This window comes from Amphiprion ocellaris, chromosome 14 (assembly GCF_022539595.1).
Source record: "Amphiprion ocellaris isolate individual 3 ecotype Okinawa chromosome 14, ASM2253959v1, whole genome shotgun sequence".
Taxonomy (NCBI): Eukaryota; Metazoa; Chordata; class Actinopteri; family Pomacentridae; genus Amphiprion; species Amphiprion ocellaris.
The window spans coordinates 784,120-802,775 of NC_072779.1; the positions used below are offsets into that span (position 1 = coordinate 784,120).

Below are 18,656 nucleotides of genomic sequence, written 5' to 3' on the forward strand. Positions count from 1 at the left end.
ACAAAAATCATATATTTTTGTGAATGTTCTTCAGAAACATTTTTAACATTTTTTTTCCACCAAAAAATGTTCAAAGATTTCCCAAAAATGTTGAAAATGTGGACATCAGAAGTTTCACTGTGAAAATATATTTTTCCCACATTTTCAAACTTTAAAGCGGGTCAATTTTGACCCGCAGGACGACACAAAGGTTAAGAGAAGCTCAAATTTTCTCCCCTGAGCACCTTGAGGACTTGCTAAGGTGATGCAATCAGAAGCTCATAAACTGCCGTTTCCAAGGATGAACGTCAGATTAACTCACTCAGCGTGTTAAAGTCCCAAATCAATACAATGAAACATCTGCTGTTGTCTTAATAGTTACTGACTGCATTTAATAAATCATTTAGTTTGTAGTAGGAAACTAAGTGCCGCTTAATTAGAATTTTTATCCTGCAAAAAGAAAGATCCGTGAGCAACCTCTGGCCAGATGTCATGAAATCAGAATCAGAGGATGACAATTAAACCGTCCACTAGTGTCAGATGTCAAAACAGAAAAGGTGACAGTCACAAAAGTCACATTTTCACTTTGTAATTCTCTTAGATAAGTTGTTTTTAACCCTCATGTCGTCCGGCGGCTCAAAATTGACCCGTTTTAAAGTTTGAAAATGTGGAAAAAACTTCTGATGTCCACATTTTCAACATTTCTTTCATCTTTGAACATTTCTTGGTGGAAAAAAGAAATGTTAAAAATGTTTTTTTAAGAACATTCAGAAAAAAATCAACCAAAATCCAGTGAATTTGCTGGATTTTGGTTGATTTTTTTCTGAATGTTCTTAAAGAAAACATTAGAAGTTTTACTGATATATATGGAATCACTTCAGATATTTTTAGGATTTTTTTGGAAGATTTTTATTCATTTTTTGAAAACATTTAAAAGAATTTCCTGCCAAATTTGGGGGATTTTTTTAAATAAAATTTTTAAGGGAAACTTTTAAGGAATTATTGGAATTTTCTTCCTGAAGGTTTTGCAAATTTTCAGAAATTTGGGGAATTTTTTTGGTGAACTTTTGGACTTTTTTGAGACAAGGAAACAATATTTTTTGGTGCCCTTAAATGAGGACAACAGGAGGGTTAAATATTTTTGTAGTCTATGTGCAGGGGGATAAAGTTCTCTACTCACAGTCAGACATTTCCTCCTATAAACTGCAATCAGAGACTTGTCCACGCCCCGTTTGTCTCCGTTCTTCAGCAGGCTGCCGTTGGTCTCGTAAGCATGAGTCAGGTAGTTCAACGCCTCCCGCATCCTGAAGCAAACAGGAAACAGACACCAGGTCAGTCTGAATAAAAAAACTCAGTCCCACTTTAGGACAATCAAGAAACACCTTCTGAGATCTATAGACCGAAATAAACAATCACCAAGCTACAACAGATTCAGGTAGCAGGGCGTTTACATATTAAAACTAGTATAAATACATGGATTTACAGTCAAAATGCACTTTTTTTCAGGTTATTGTTCATAAGTTCAATCTGCTTCCAGTACTACTGTTAATTATGTGCAATAATTTGCATGAACAGTTCTGACTTTTTTAAAAGTTTTTTGTTTGTTAATTGAATTATTCTTACAGATCAATAATATTAGTAAAGATAGTTTTAATCATCTTTACTGCATATAGAATAAGGCTCTACTGAAATATTCTGGGGCTGCACAGTGGTGTAGTGGTTAGCACTTTCGCCTTGCAGCTAGAAGATCCCTGGTTCACGTCCCGGCTTTCCCGGGATCTTTCTGCATGGAGTTTGCATGTTCTCCCTGTGCATGCGTGGGTTTTCTCCGGGTACTCCGGCTTCCTCCCACAGTCCAAAAATATGCTGAGGTTAATTGATCATTCTAAATTGCCCGTAGGTGTGAATGTGAGAGTGATTGTTTGTCTCTGTATGTAGCCCTGTGACAGACTGGTGACCTGTCTAGGGTGTCCCCTGCCTTCACCTGAGTCAGCTGGGATAGACTCCAGCCCCCCCCATGACCCTAGTGAGGATTAAGCTGTGTATAGATAATGGATGGATGGATGGATGAAATATTCTGACCTGGATATCTTAGTAATGTATATCCTAGCATTAGTGATTAAGTTTTAGCTAAATATTCCAAGAGTTTTTGACCTGCACTCGTACAAATACACGGATTTGCAGACAAAATACATGAACAGTTCTTATATTTTTTTCAAGTTTTATTGTTTGTTAATTGAATCTGCTTCATGTCTGTTATTCTTACAGGTAGTAAAAGATGTTTTTTATCATCTTTACTGTATATAGTAAATGTAAACTGCAATTTTTCTTCCAGGGATGAATGCGGTTCTACTGAATTATTCTGACCTGGATATCTTAGCAATATATATCGTAGCATTAGTTATTACGTTTTATCTAATCTTCCAGGTGTTGTTGACATTCAAAGAGCTTGATAGCAAAACACAGTCAATATTATTCCATAGTGAAATAAGCTCTGATATAAATGCTACGTTGGCTAAAAATTAAAATGTTAACTTTATTAATATGTGAAGAGGTTTACTGTCTAAATGTCAGAACATTCTCAGCCATACTTTATTCTTTAAAATCTGACTTTGAACTGTTTGTTTCTTCATCTCTGCAGACTGAACGCACAGTTTTCATTCCTGTCAAATCCAGTCGTGGACTCAGACAGACTCATGCTGCTTCGGTTGCGTTTTGGTGCGTATCGGACACCTACTTCCCATGCTGGTAGTGTTCCAGGCCGTTCAGCAGGTAGACGAACACCGTCCTGAACAGCCGGTAGTCATCATGCCACTGCTGTGAAGACAAGAAACAACATTTACCTCATTTGATCCTTCTTTTTCTAACGGCAGCTCACGGCGGAGGGTTGCAGCAGAATGTGAATTTATTCTTTAATTTTAGAGGGAGCTGGCAGTATTCTATATGCATATTATTGTAAATTAAGTGTAAAAAAACTAAAAATAAACCACTGACTTATCTGTCTCTTGTTACTTTCTGACTATAGTTGCAACCCAACACTTCTAAATGGAGATATGACATTTTAAAATTTTGCTGTATTTTGGTTGATTTTTAAGTGAATGTTCTTAAAGAAAATATTAGAAGTTTTACTGAAATATATGGAATCACTTTCGATATTTTTAGGATTTTTTGGAAGATTTTTCCTGATTTTTTGAAAATATTTACAAACATTTTCTTGCCAAATTTGGGGGATTTTTTTAAAATAAAACTTTTAAGGGAAACTTTTAAGGAAGTTTTGGAATTTTCTTATTGAAGGTTTTGCAAATTTTCAGATAAATTTGTACCAATGAGCTTCTCCAGTTTAAAGAGCCTTTATTTAATCTAATAAACTCGTATTTTTAGGTGCAAGCTCACTAGATGTTTGTGTTTCTGGTGCATTTCTCGACTATTTCAGTTCTATGAAAAGGATCAGGTCGCATTTTTAACAAATATCTGTCTAAAAAAAATGTGATATTTCTGCATGTCTGTCGTTGAAAAACCACCACCAGCCTTTAATTTGATTTGTATTATGTCGCTCTAACAGAAAGCGTTTTGTCGTTACTTGATCATATCTGCCATTTATCGTGCTTTAGAAACATGTATTAACAATATTTGAGAGCTTAAGGTGTGACGTAAACCAAACTGCTTCGTCTTCGGTTTGGATTTTACCCCCTAACTCCACATATAAGGATGCCGCTGCATAAACTACCCGTTTTTAGATTTTTAGAGTGAATCCACTTGAGCTGTAGAAAGTGTTGCTTCAACAAGATGAATTATGTGATTATTCGTTTATACTGGCCTGAACGTTAAATATTTATAGATACAGAATTTATAGATATACTATCATTCAAAAGTTTGGGGTCACTTAGAAATATTCTTATTTTTGAAAGAAAAGCATTTTTTTTCAATGAAGATAACATTAATGAATGATAAATCCAGTGTAGACATTGTTAATGTGGTAAATGACTATTGTAGCTGGAAACAGCTGGTTATTAATGGAGACACAGACAGTACCAGATATTCATCCATGTCCATATCTTCTGGTTTGATGAGGCGCAGCTTGGCCCGGGCTTCCCTCATGATACTGATGGCTCTGCATGGACAAAAAGGACATCAGAGCTTAAACAGTACCAACAGAACAACACAAGCTGCAGGTCTCAGCTCTGGACACTAGATGGCAGAACATGCACGCTATAGACAACATTTCTGCTTCATCTGTTCAAGTAAAACCCTCCTTCAGGCCTCTTCTCTATGCTATCTGTATATAAACAGCAAACTGGACAGAAAACCCCCAAACATGGTTTCATTTCTGACAAATCCAACAAAATGAATCCATACGTTTACATGCAACTGGATTTTGTATGTAATTTATGCAACTGTAACTGTTTCTATTAAGTAAGCAGCCTTTACATGAACAAGCTATCCCACTGTTTTTATAGATACACTTTTCTTCTAGATTTCTATATTTGCACATCTCCTACTGCACTTTTAACCCTCGTGTGGTCCTGCGGGTCAAAACTGACCCATTTTAAAGTTTGAAAATGTGGAAAAACATATATTTTCACAGTGAAACTTCTGATGTCCACATTTTCAACATTTTTGGGAAATCATTGAACATTTTTTGGTGGAAAAAAATGTTCTTGAAGAAAATATTAGAAGTTTTATTGATATATATAGAATCATTTTATACTTTTAGGATTTTTTTTGGAAGATTTTTACTCATTTTTTGAAAATATTTACAAGAATTTTCTTGCCAAATTTGGGGGATTTTTTCAAAATAAAATTTTTAAGGGAAATTTTTAAGGAATAACTGGAATTTTCTTCCTGAAGGTTTTGCAAATTTTTTTGCTGAATTTTTGGATTTTTTTCAAACAAGGAAACAATACTTTTTGGTGCCCGTAAATGAGGACAATAGGAGGGTTAAAAGATTTTGGGAATTCACCGACAATCACAATACTGCAATTCTGTTCTCATCTATTCATCCCATCTACTAGTTCTTTTTACTTATCCTCACAACCTGTTTTTACTACATGACTTATTAGATGACCAAGAGAGGCTTCTCCTTTATCTCTGGTTTCATCCCAATTTGTGACAATATCTCGTGTATTCTCATTTATAAACCCTTGAACAACTTGTCCAGTAATCATCAGGGGGCCGTTCGTCTGTTATCTGGGTTCACCTCTCGTCGAAGCTGAGGTTGCGGTCAGTAAACTGCTCGAGCAGCGTCCTCTCAATAACACGCTTGGGCGCTTTATTCTGGAAGAAGTAGACCAGAGCGTGCTGCAGACGGGCGTCCTCCTGAGGCGTGGCCTCCTCCTGGGAGAGCTCGTACAAGCGGGAATACTCTTCGTGGAAGGCCTGGAAACAACCGTGGGGAATTGAAATGTCTCGGTTTCCTAAAATGCTAACAGCTGGCAAACAAATGCAAACATGCCGACAGTGTCGACAAAGTAATTCAGCTGTTTAAAATGTAGAGAATGAGTCAAGAGACCAGAATAAAATGCTTTTTTTACTTATGTTGTTAAAACTGAAGCCTGTAAGACCCAAAGATAGCAAAAAAGAGCAAAAAATAAATAAAACAAAAGAATAATGTGTATATATATATATATATATATATATATATATATATATATATATATATATATATATATATATATATATATATATATATATAAATAAACAGTGAGTTTTACAGGGTTAAAGTTAAAACGCTTTGGTTAATAAAGATAAGATAAAGATAAAGAGACTATTGTCATTGTGCAGAAGTACAACAAAATTTGTTTGGAAGAACACGACAATTAGCAGCAGTGCAAATAAGAATAAAAATAGATAAAAATACTCTTAAAAAATAAAAAGAATCAAACAAAGTACTATATACAAATAGATAAAAATAGAAATTCGAGTCTTTATTATTTATAGAAACAAACCTTTAACAGGCTTCTCACCCTGCAATAATTAGAACTGTTGATCATTAAAACAATGTTTGTTGTATTCTGATGCTGCTGCAGCAAAAGTTTCATTTAAAAATGAAAGAATTAACCGGTAGCCCACAGATTCCTGTTTTGTGTTTATGTCTGGACTGGAATGACGAGAGACAACTATTCAAAACTGTATTTAGAGAAAATGAAGACACTGAAATTGTGTTTGGCTGAAAAGAAGTGGATCGATCACTAAGTGATTGTGTGTAATTTAGTGTTCGATAGCCCTTAAAGACCGTACCTTGATGAGGCCGGCCTCAGGACCTTCCTTGTCAAACGTTTGTCTCGCCTTGGCAATGGCTAGAATGACTCCCTGCATAGCTGGAGTTAGCATCATCTAGGAAATAACACAGCAGCACAGAATAGAAACAAGCCTGATTATAAAACCAAAAGAGCAGCAAACAGGTCTGCAGTTAAACAGAAAACCAAGAAATGTTACCCACAGTTTAGTTTATATTTGGGGCCACTAACTTGAAAGTTGTGCAGCTCTGACTACAGCATGTGACACTAACGTACCTCTTCATTGTATCCGTCAGCGTCGGCCCTCACCATGATCCTGCCCACGTTGGGGATCTCCACCTCTGAGACCTCATTCTCGGTCTGTCTCTGTCTGGCCGGAGCTTCCTGTTGCTGCTCCTCGTCTCTCTGCTCTGCTTCAGGAGCATCTCTGGAGGCCTCCGGCTCTCCGTTGGCTCCAGAGCCCGTCGCCTCCACGTCCTCCTTCTCCACCTGGAGGTCAGATGGTGCCTCACTACTGAGCTCTGCATCAGGAGTCTGACGGATCAAAAATTGATTAAACACCTGTTAGTAGGCCTTCCATGAAGCCATTATCAGGTCAGTTTAGCGTTTTTAGGTGTCCTAGATGTCCATACCAGGGGTTGTTTAGGCTCTTTACAAAACTCATAAAATCATGAACGAACCTGGAAAGATCTGATTTACTGACATTTCTTGTTCTTGCATTTTACATATATGCTTCTGCTGTTCCTACAAATGTGTTTTTAATATTCTGACCATAACAAAAACTGAAAATTATCAGTGCAAATGACACAAAGTGCCTCTTAACCCTCGTGTCGTCCTGAATTTAAAAAAATTTTACCCGTTTTGAAGTTAGAAAATGTGGGAAAAATATATATTTTCACAGTGAAAATTCTGATATCCACATTTTCAACATTTTTGGGAAATCTTTGAACATTTTTTGGTGGAAAAAAAGAAATGTTAAAAATGTTTATTAAGAGCATTAACAAAAAAAATCTATCAAAATCCAGCAACGTTCTTAAAGAAAATATTAGAAGTTTTACTGATATATATGGAATCGCTGTAGATATTTTTAGGAATTTTTTGGAAGATTTTTACTTATTTTTTGAAAATATTTACAAGAATTTTCCTGCCAAATTTGGGGGATTTTTAAAAATAAAACTTTTAAGGGAAATTTTTAAGGAATTATTAGAATTTTCTTCTTGAAGGTTTTGCAAATTTTCATAAATTTGGGGAATTTTTTTGCAGAAATTTTGTATTTTTTTTCAGACAAGGAAACAATATTTTTTGGTGGCCATAAATGAGGACAACAGGAGGGTTGACAAGCTCCTGACTGTTGAACATCAACAGAAGAAACGACCTTTACTTTATCTGTAAACGACTCGACACTCGAATCTCCGTCACAACGCTAACTGCTGAAATGGCATCCTTGACCCACACACTTTATGTATGTGGCCTACAATTTCTGACCCATATTCCACAGATTGGATGGGTGGTTGGGGTGTCGTGGACTCACCCACCTGGCTCTGCAGCTCCTTCTCAGCAGAGGTGGAGCTCTGGCCGGGCTCCAGGGTATCGGTGACGGCTGGCCGGCTGCCAGGACTCTCAGCTGGTGGAGGCGATAACTCTGATTCTTCTGGGTCAAAGGCAGACAGAGAGAGGCTGAGTCGGTTCGAGTTTCTGCAGAGGCATGAACTGTTGTGCACCTGATAATCTAATCTCATCTGATCAAAGACGTTTTATCTATGATTTCTGCAATAAAACAGTCGGTCAGTTTGTGTGTGAGCACAGATGGAGCATTTATAGATCATTCAATATGATGTTTTTCTTACAAATATCGAATTAGATTAATATCTGATGCTTGTTGGTTAACTGCATCACTGATTATGTGGGATAGTACAGCTAACTAAGCAATTATTAATGCAGAATTCTGGACTTGCCTCCAGTGAGTCATTTCTCCTGCATAAAACAATTAAGTTAAAATGCAATCATTGGCTGAATATATTTTGGGGTCTTATTGCCTTTAAATGCAAACCTGTCAGTGTATTTGTATCACTGAGATGAACAAAATAAAGAAAAAAGTGCCAGTTCAGGCCTAAACTAACATCTTGCTAGAGTAACACATGCTTACAGCCCTTTTGTCCTTATATTTTATACTACAACATATCAACATTAGACAAAAAAAACTGTCTGACCTGTACCCACTAAGTGAAAATAAGCAATACAGATTTTTGTTTGCTTGCGTTTGACCTGGTGTTTTAGTGAATAACAGTAAAAAAGCAACATGTAGATTAACCCTCATGTCGTCATGTGGGTCAAATTAACCCGTTTTAAAGTTTGAAAATGTGGGGGAAAAAAGTATTTTCACAGTGAAACTTCTGATGTCCACATTTTCAACATTTTGGGAAATCTTTGAACATGTTTGAACAAAAAATAGAAATGTTAAAAATGTTTCTTAAGAACATTCACAAAAAAATCAACCAAAGTCCAGTGAAATTCGCTGGACTTTGGTTGATTTTTATGTGAATGTTCTTTAAGAAAATATTAGAAGTTTTACTGATATATATGGAATCACTTTAGATATTTTTAGGATTTTTTTTGGAAGATTTTTCCAGATTTTTTGAAAATATTTACAAGAATTTTCTTGCGGAATTTGGGGGATTATTTTAAATAAAACTTTTAAGGGGAACTTTGAAGGAATTATTGGAATTCTCTTTTTAAAGGTTCTGCAGATTTTCAGAAACTTGTGGAATTTTCTTCCTGAAGGTTTTGCCAATTTTCTGAAATTTGGGGAATCTTTTTGCTGAATTTTTGGATTTTTTTAGACAAGAAAACAATATTTTTTGGTGGCTGTAAATGAGGACAACAGGAGGGTTAAAAAAGTGGTGCAAGTCAGCTATAATCAAAGGATTTTAAGTAACAGAATTTCTTCTGGTGTGCAGGAATGTGCAAATTAATAACCAAAGAATGTCCAAGGTCTGGTTTGTTATTGTACCCAGAGGTAATGGAAGTAATACTACTCAAACTTGTGTATTTATTCTGCAGACTCATAGAAACCTTCTCTTCCTGTTCCACCTCTACAGACCTTCAGGCTTCTCCCTGGTATCAGGCTCTGGATCCTTCTCTGTTTCTGTCTCTGGTTGTGTCTCTGAAGCAGCTTCCTGGTCTGGTTCTTCAGTGGGGGGTCCTGACTGGGGCGCTGGTTCCACAGGCGTTTGCTGTACGCTGTCCAAGCTGGGGTTCGGGGGCTCTGCGGAGGCCGTGGTGAACTCCTCCTGGGCCGTGGCGGTCTGGCAGAACTGCTCCTCCCATTCGCTGAGCTCCTGCTGGAACCAGCGGTTGTCCTCCTGGACGTAACGTCTGAGGACGGCCGGCAGTGAGTCCATGCCGTGGAGCACCTGGCCGGTCTCATCATCTGTGTCTTCTGATTGAATACAGGACATTTTCAGTCAGTAGATTTATACAATAAAACCCACAGAGTGAGAGCTAGAGGTCAAACTGAACATTCATAAAGAGTTATTACACCAGCCAGATGTGAGGATGTTGCTGGCTGTAATATATATTATTTTCTTTTAATTCTTTCAGCTCCTTTTGTGCTTTAGTTCATTATTATTATAATCATTTAGCTTTTATGAATTCATCTTATCTTACAGTATCTATGTTATCTTATATCGTATCATATCTTAACTTATATCTTATCTCATTGAATCGTATCATATCTGATCTTATATCATTGTAGCTCATCGTATTTTATCGGATCTTTTCTTAATGTATCTTATCATAGCTTGTCTTTTCATAAGTTATTGTATCTTATCATAACTTTTCATATCTTATCACAACTTGTATCTTATCATAACTTATTATATCTTATCGCATCTTATCATAACTTGCATCTAATCATAACTTATTGTATCTTATCACAGCTTATCTTATTGTATCATATCACTTCTTGTCTTATCGTATTGCATTGTATCGTATCTCATCTTGTCGTATGTCATCTTATTGTATCGTATCTTGTCTTATCATATCGCATCATATCTTGTCTTATCGCATCGTATCTTATCTTATCGTATCTTTTCTGATCGTATCATATCTTATCTAATTGCATCATATCTTATCTAATCGCATCATATCTTATCTAATCGCATCATATCTTATCTAATCGCATCATATCTTATCTAATCGCATCATATCTTATCTAATCGCATCATATCTTATCTAATCGCATCATATCTTATCTAATCGCATCATATCTTATCTAATCGCATCGTATCTTATCTAATCATATTGTATCTTGTCTTATATCATATCTCGTGTTATCGTATCATATCTTATCGTGTCTTCTCGTATGGTATCTCATCTTATCTTGTCTTCCATGTGTAGTTTTACCTGTGATAAGGTGTGGCAGCCTGTCGTCGATGTACATGAGGCAGTATGCGCTGGCGTTGGTCATTCCCCCAAAGGAGTCTCTCTCCAGCTCGTCCCAGGACGACTCGGTGATGCTTACATCGTTGTACTTCATCCAGCGCTGGTTTGCGTGATCGTAGATATAAGCCCAGTAATGTCCCGCCGACGCCTGGCCTTCGTGGACGAGCACCGCATGGAGTCTGTAGGGCACCTAAGAAAGAGAAAAGTGAAGAAACTCTGTAATAAAATGAGGCCCTACAACAGCTGCAGCTCTCAATTAGCTGCAGCGTAACCTTCCACTGACCTGCTTTTATTTGTATTCTGTTCCACTGTTTATATTACATTATTTTTTGTTTTTCAACGGAGATCAATAAAGTTTAATCTAATCCAGGCCGACGCGCTTTCCGCAGCTCTGGATGTAAAATATGCAATGGAGTGGCTGTTTGTCAGAGTAAATGAGGCCGGCCTTACCTGGCAGAGGCTGTTGTCTGAGTACATGCCTTCCAGCGTCTGAGAGAGCCTGTCGATGCTGGCCTTTAGCTCTGCAACGAAGGAAGAAAGACAGAAAAATGATTTTACAAATAATTAAATAATGGGAACACTTTAGAAATATATTTGTATTATTTGGCTCGGAACAGGAAAGGACGCTGGAGCAGGGCAAGTGTTCTGTACATTTATCCGTACATTTATATTTATATATCAGGTATTTTATTACATTTAAGTGGAAGAAGAAGTACAGAGAAGTGACTGTAATTTCATTGTCACCAGCAGATTACTCTCATTTTTTCATAGATCTCTTAAATTTCTCATCTTATAGTCTACGATCTGGATACCCCCATTTAATTTAATCTATATTGTTTTTCTTCTTTTGTTTCTTTTAATTTATGTAACTCCTTTTTTCTTCTATTATTATTGTTATTATTATTATTATTATTATTATTATTATTATTATGTTTTTTCTTTGCTGCAGTCTTTTGCAATTAGTGCTAATATAAATAAGTACTATTCAACAGTTATTACAACAGGTTTGAGGACGGTGTTTGCTGTAATATATACTATAATATATAAATGTAATTTTCTTATTTTTTTCTCATTTCATTTAACCCCTTTTAGGTTATTATCATTATTAATATTATCATCATTATTATCGGTTTTGTTGTTATCAGATTATTCCTATTTCAATGTAATAATAATAATAATAATACTACTACTACTACTACTACTACTACTACTACTACTACTACTAATAATAATAATAATAATAATAATAATAATAATAATAAAAATAACAACAACAACAATAATCAGCTCTAATATAATTTATAGTTTTTTTTTTAGCCTTTTCTTTGCTACAGTGTTGTGTAATTAGTGCTAATATAATTAGGTACTATGGCCAATAATTATTACAACAGCCAGGGATGAAGATGTGGTTTGTTTTGTCATATAGTTTGTGTAACATGGCTGATTTCATGTCGCTTGTTAAATAAAAAGTAAAAAACACAACTTGAAATTGCTCAAACATCTGCCTGTAATGTGAAATGTGTTACTCGTAGTGATAAAGACAGTTATAACCTCACTCTGCTCTGTGTCGGTTTTGGTTTTATGACTCGACTGTTGCAATCTCATCGCTCTTTTGACCCTGTTTGAAGTCAAGCTAGCAGCTGTCTGCAGTGAACCAAACTCTAAATAAAGCCACCAGCTCCAAACAACAGCTAAGCTAACAGCTTTACTGAATATAGCACAGTCTCATACAGACCATAATACTAAGACAGCTAAACGTGAACAGAAGTGAATAAAGACAACGCTTCCAAAGCATTAAAATCAACACTAGTGTGTATATCATCAGCATACCATTTATATCATTCTCTACTTCAGTTCTCCAGCGCTGTAGGCAGGTTTTAACAAAGTGCAGCTCTTCTTCGGTGATGCTGTGGGGTGCTGGGTGTGGGGGGCAGTCAATGGGGTATCTGCACTGGGTGAAAGGTTTGTATATGGGGGTCCGCTGGCAACTGGAAACACTGGAAACCAGACCCTCTGAGGAATCTGTTACTCCAGGTTCACTAAACAGGGCAAGACAACCAGAGACATGTCAGAAATAGTTAGATTTTTAATTGTTTGCATTTGTGAGATGCTTCAGAATTAAATTTTTGTTCAAAAATAAAGAAAAAAAGACTAAATATTCTTGTAACACAGTCAGACCGCCTTAAGGCAACTGACCCAGAGGGTTTGTGTCTGTGTGCAGTATGTGTATAATAATACAAATCCTCAAATATGGCCTACAGGCTGATAAATACATTAATAAAAAAAAGAAGGAATGAATAAATAAACTGAATTAAATTAAATACAACGGCATGGTTACAATGTTTCAGACACTATGTTGTCTATAGTATTTTATTCATATCTAATGCATGTAGTAGCTAATAAATTATTGTATAATTAGATGCACTATATAATATATATAATGTGGTGTACAAATCAGTCTGAAGACTCCCCCAGGTCCTAATAATGGTACAGTCCAACCACAAGTTCAAAACCCAGAAATGGAATACTTAAATATTACTAGTTTTATTTATTTATTATTTTGTTCTAAACTCCGAAGCAGCAACCCAGATGTGAAGAATGAAAAATTAAACTAAGAGACCTAGGAGACTAATTATCCATTTGTGAAGTAATTGAAAAAACAAAACAACAATAATGAAAGTTTTATTAGTTTTCCGTGGTTTCAACTGAAAAAAGAACTGCAAAGCAAATGAAAAAGTATGTCAGAGTTCTAAGTGTAAGGGGAATTATGAAAGATGAGATATGAGATGAGACTAGATGAAATGAGATAAGAAAAGATGAGATGAGATTAGATAAGAGATGAGAAAGATGAAATGAAATAAGATCAGATAAGAAAAGATGAGACAAGATGAAATGAGATAAGAAAAGATAAAATGAGATGAGAAAAGATAAGATGAGATGAGAAAAGATAAGATGAGATAAGAAGAGATGAGGTAAGATACGATGAAATGAGATGAGATTAGATGAAATAAAATGAGATAAGATTAGATAAGAGGTGAGATAAGATGAGATGAGATGACATGGGATAAGGTAAGATGAAATGAGATGAGATACGATGTGATAGGAAGAGATAAGAGGAAATGAGGTAAGATAATATGAGATGAGATGGGGTAAGAAGAGATGAGATACGATAAGATAAGACAATATAAGAATTGATGAGATAAGATGAAATAAGAAAAGATGAGATGAACTGAGATAAGACGAAAGGTGATAAGATAAAATAAGATTCTGAAAAGTAAGAAGCACTACTGGCAATGATTCTGAATATCAGACATTGTATTGAAATATTGTACATTACTTTGCTATAAATCAGCTCCAGCTTCAGCTACAAAGATTTACTGCGTCTGATAATGGACATTCTTAGTTTCAAGATCCCAGTAATTGATTTAAAACTGATAGAAAGGATGAAAACTGAAATCACCTGGTATCTTTGGAGATGGTTTCACTCAGAGGGAGGCCTGTAGGTGTCGGTGAAGATGCCGCTAGTCTCGGATCTTCGGTCGGGGAAACACTGGTGGGCTTGGTGGTGGCAAACTCCAACACAAACTGGAGCATGTCGGCCAGAGGATACTTGGTAGGTCCTGAGCCATAGTTTTTATAGCTGTGAATAAAAAACATGACATGATGAGACCGAGATGTGTTCTCATAATGTGGAGATTCATCTGGACTTACCACTCAACCTTCTGTTGAAGGACCGCAAGTTGCTCCTTAAGTTTTTTCACTTCTCCTCTCCGTTCATGGGTCTGTTCCAGGTTTTTATGGAGATATCTGTATACAGAACAAACAGGAAATCCCTAAAGTTGATCATGATTGGAAGATTTACTGAAATATTTACATGCAGAACCTCATTATGTCGTCCCTTCTTCAGTCTGATGCCATGAATCTGGAAGATAATCCTGGAGAAAACAGCTTTACAGTTCATCCAGGCAAATTATTATGACTGATATTTGGCATTTTTCAAATTATCTGTATTTTTATTGGCCGATTATTAATAACCTAAAAACCCAGATCGGTCAATAGAAGCTCCTCTTTCTCTCCACAGTAAACTTGAGTGAGATGATTTTTTATCCGTATAAAACCCACCTGTCCATGTAAATGATCTGAGGAAACTCCAGCTTCTTGTGTATCTTCTCCGGGCGCCCCAGCTGGGTGTTGAATTCAAATCTAGAAAGTTCAAATGTCAAGACTGGTGGAAGCTTTTTGAACCATCTCTGCAACCAAGAGAAAATACACGACTTCCTTAGCAGATCATGAAATCTGAGCAAACACTGAGTGAAGGTCCTTTACAGAAATCACTCACCTCGCGACCAGACGTGACGCCGTTATCCGAATGCAGAGACTCGATCTCCTTCTCCACCATGGCGCCTTCCAGACATTCGTCCAGGTTGCTGAAGCCGTTGACTTGCAGGGGATACTGTCCAAACTGTTCGATGTTACACAACGTCTTACCTAAACACAATCACACACATGTGAGCAACCAAGAACTAAACCTACACTGATAGTGACACAACTACAACGTCTACAGAGCTCATACCCTCGAGTCTTCTTTCTGTCACAAAGGTGCCATAGAAAAGCTGGACCATGGGGTTGTGTTGTTTGTCTTCTGTGTTACTAAGAGTCAAACATTTCATCATTTGTTCAGTAATTTATCAGACAGGACATCCAGTGAAGAGCCATAAACATGCATGTGGATGACACTAAAATATAACTTACTTTCCTTTGGCAGCCAGCTGAAAGGCATCCTCCAGCCAGTCAAGAAGTTTGTGGGAAAATTCACTGACATCCTGGAAGGGACAGATTTCAGATAAGTGCAAATTTACATCCCTGAGTTTTCTTTTTTTCTTTCAGTGAAGTGCTCTGGATGTATATGGGATCGATGAAGTCTAAAAACTAGCAGTATAGTTTATTTTATGGTATGTTTTATGTGCTCTACTGTGGCTCTGGGACAGGCTGAGATAATCCAGCGAAATGCGCTGGATTTTGGTTGATTTTTCTGTGAATGTTCTTAAAGAAAACATTAGAAGTTTTACTGATATATATGTAATCACTTTAGATATTGTTAGGATTTTCTGGAAGATTTTTACTAATTTTTTGAAAATATTTACAAGAATTTTCTTGCCAAATTAGGGGGATTTTTTAAAAAAAAAATTACTTTTAAGGGAAACTTTTAAGGAATTATTTGAATTTTCTTCCTGAAGGTTTTGCAAATTTTCAGAAATTGGGGGAATTTTTTTGCAGAATTTTTGGATCCTTTTCAGACAAGGAAACAATATTTTTTGGTGGCCGTAAATGAAGACAACAGGAGGATTAAAGACAAGAAGCCTTTCAGACCTACCGGTGGGTTTTGGTGTTCAGATGAGACATTTCATGGGAGCAGGAATGTGAGATGATAATGAGGCCCTATCAAACAGGAGCTTCATCAGCAAGCAGGAGGCCATTAAGGCTCTAGATGTACCTGCTGGGCCTCGCTGGTCCTGAAGGCATCTCGCAGTAGCTCCACGGCAGCCGAAGGATCCACAAACCTGCGAGTGGAGCCGACCATGAGGGCGAACAGACAGCGGAGCTCCTGCATGAAGGCGATGTTCCTCTTGTCCTGGTAGCAGAAACTCAGAGTCAAACAGCTCATAAAACCTGCATGAACGAAAACACTGGTGCAAAAATAAAACTAAATCCTGTTTGTGGCAGCATTCGACTCACCGAGTGGCTCTTACACTTCTCCAGCATTCGCTCAGACAGATGGTAGCTGAGAACCAGCCTCCTGAACACGGGCAGGTGGAACAGCGACTGCAACAAGACGTCAAAACACGGAGCCTTAATCCAACCTTGGAGATCAGCAGATGGCCGATCGTGATCACTGCAGTCGTTTATTGTCATTTGGAAAGCTCACAGGAGTAACACGAACATATGTGAGCAAATATGTTCCTCCATCAGCTCCGAATTACGTTCTCCATGCAGCAGCTAACGTCCCGTCATCCATATTTAGCTGGTTAGCAGAGAAAACGTGCATCCCTGATTGTCTGGAGCATTTATGTGTTCAACCTTTAATCATTTTAAGAGATTTCAGACGTAATTAATGAACAAATATATAATGTTGTGGTTTCATTCCACCTTAAATCTGCTTGACCATCTTTGATTTGATTGTACACTATGGATATTTAACCTCCTAGGACCTGGCGTCCACATATGTGACGTTTATTTTTTCAAAAAGAGCATATTGTTCATAATAATAATAGTAATAATGAATTATATTAATAAAACTAACTGTATTTTTATTATAATTTCACTGTATTTTTACTAGATTTTTGCTAGATCTTTACTATATTCTTTACTGTATTTTTGCGATAGTTTTTTTCTATATTTTTACTATATTTTTCTGATTTATTACATTACCATTCAGAAGTTTGGGGTCACTTAGAAATGTCCTTATTTTTTGAAAAAAAAGCAGTTTTTTTCAATGAAGATACCATGAAATGAATGATAAATCCAGTGTACACACAGTTAATGTGGTAAATGACTATTGTAGCTGGAAACAGCTGATTTTTAATGGAATATCTCCATAGAGGTACAGAGGAACATTTCCAGCAACCATCACTCCTGTGTTCTAATGCTACTAATGATAGTGTATGTTCAACGTTGACGTTTCACAAATATTTTTGCCATTTATTTTATTTCTTCACTGTCGCTCCTTTTCAGATAATCAATCACTCAGCATATAAACATCCTGGTAAGCCAGAAAACATAGGAGAAGCTTCAAACATGTTGCGAAAGGGTCATATTTTAACTAGAACCATGATATTTTCCTCAACCAAACAATGCATTTTTGGCACCTAAACCTCACCAAATTCAAACCAATCTCCTCAGTCCTACGTCTGATTTATGAGAAAGAGGTCTGGGTCGACTGTGGTTGTCGAAACCAACAGCAAATGGTTAAATATAGGATTAAAAACAGGCGAACAAAAGCACAGACTCCTGGACAAGCCCAACATTTTGAACAGTCGTGTAATTTTGCAGTTTCCAGGGCTGTAAAACTATGTTTTTTCTAAATTAATGTTCATTATCAGATTAAATCTGAGGTCTCCGAGTGGATAAACGTGATCATAAGCTGCACTTTTCACTAAAAATAATCAATTAATTGCATTTAAAGTGAAGAAAAAACATGTGTTTATGTGAAAACCTATTTGGTGACAAAACTGATTCAGAAACACCTCAAATAATCATAAAAATTACAGTTAAGTCTAAACAAATATGACTAAAAATACACTATTAGTAGTAAAACATGTTATTGAGTGAGTGTGGAAGCTATAACGAATTAATAACATTTAAGATTTTATTTGGTATATTATAGCATTTATATTAATGTGATGTTGCTTGAAACAGCAAAAAGAGTTGGAATGATTAAACACAAAAAAGAAACCTCAGAACATTTAATTTAAATAATTTTAAAATTCATTTTACATTTGTTTGGATAGAAGCCACCTCCATTTTAAGTTTTAAGTTGACCAGAAACAGAATTCCCTTTATATATAATTATTATAATAGTATTTTATATGTTAAAAATGTTGTTTTTGCTCCATTTTTAAAACTGTTAGAGCAGGTATGACAAGTTGTAGCACATATTTTTGCTATCTTGTGAAGTCTTTGATATATTTACCTACAATTTTGCAGATATCTTTATAAATATCCAGACTTTATGCCATAAAAATTTCAGGTCATTCTTCTGAACATTTGATGATTTGATACCATTGGTTCCACCTGCAGATTTTAATACGGTTTCTTGAAGGAATTTGTTCTTTTTCTGATGTCTACAGTGATTTTAGTTTTGGAAAATTGAATCCAAAGTGACATTTATTCACATGTTGTGGACAAGAAACATTGAGGACAGAGTTGGTTGTAAACAGAACCCAGAATGCAATTAAATCTGCAGATAAGTTTCTTTGTTTTTGTCCAGCAGTTTATTAT

At 36.1% G+C, this 18,656-nt stretch overlaps 1 protein-coding gene across 4 annotated transcripts in view; it reads right to left on the reverse strand.

Annotated features, from left to right (window-relative positions):
• usp28 (ubiquitin specific peptidase 28) overlaps nucleotides 1-18,656 on the reverse strand; it is a 33,170-nt gene that overhangs the window by 4,820 nt on the left and 9,694 nt on the right. For 2 of the 4 annotated variants that reach the window (XM_055017341.1, XM_055017340.1), the window contains exons 6-24: nucleotides 16,395-16,481; nucleotides 16,153-16,290; nucleotides 15,411-15,481; nucleotides 15,232-15,308; nucleotides 14,998-15,146; nucleotides 14,781-14,908; nucleotides 14,370-14,465; nucleotides 14,119-14,298; nucleotides 12,489-12,697; nucleotides 11,109-11,179; nucleotides 10,620-10,848; nucleotides 9,316-9,654; nucleotides 7,751-7,866; nucleotides 6,492-6,749; nucleotides 6,217-6,312; nucleotides 5,177-5,355; nucleotides 4,012-4,090; nucleotides 2,717-2,796; nucleotides 1,160-1,283 (exon numbers count right to left, since the gene is read on the reverse strand). In XM_055017341.1, the coding sequence (XP_054873316.1) occupies nucleotides 1,160-1,283; nucleotides 2,717-2,796; nucleotides 4,012-4,090; nucleotides 5,177-5,355; nucleotides 6,217-6,312; nucleotides 6,492-6,749; nucleotides 7,751-7,866; nucleotides 9,316-9,654; nucleotides 10,620-10,848; nucleotides 11,109-11,179; nucleotides 12,489-12,697; nucleotides 14,119-14,298; nucleotides 14,370-14,465; nucleotides 14,781-14,908; nucleotides 14,998-15,146; nucleotides 15,232-15,308; nucleotides 15,411-15,481; nucleotides 16,153-16,290; nucleotides 16,395-16,481 (2,706 nt within the window). The remainder of the gene's footprint in view (nucleotides 1-1,159; nucleotides 1,284-2,716; nucleotides 2,797-4,011; nucleotides 4,091-5,176; nucleotides 5,356-6,216; nucleotides 6,313-6,491; nucleotides 6,750-7,750; nucleotides 7,867-9,315; nucleotides 9,655-10,619; nucleotides 10,849-11,108; nucleotides 11,180-12,488; nucleotides 12,698-14,118; nucleotides 14,299-14,369; nucleotides 14,466-14,780; nucleotides 14,909-14,997; nucleotides 15,147-15,231; nucleotides 15,309-15,410; nucleotides 15,482-16,152; nucleotides 16,291-16,394; nucleotides 16,482-18,656) is intronic. The other 2 variants (XM_055017343.1, XM_055017342.1) reach the window with 2 other exon arrangements.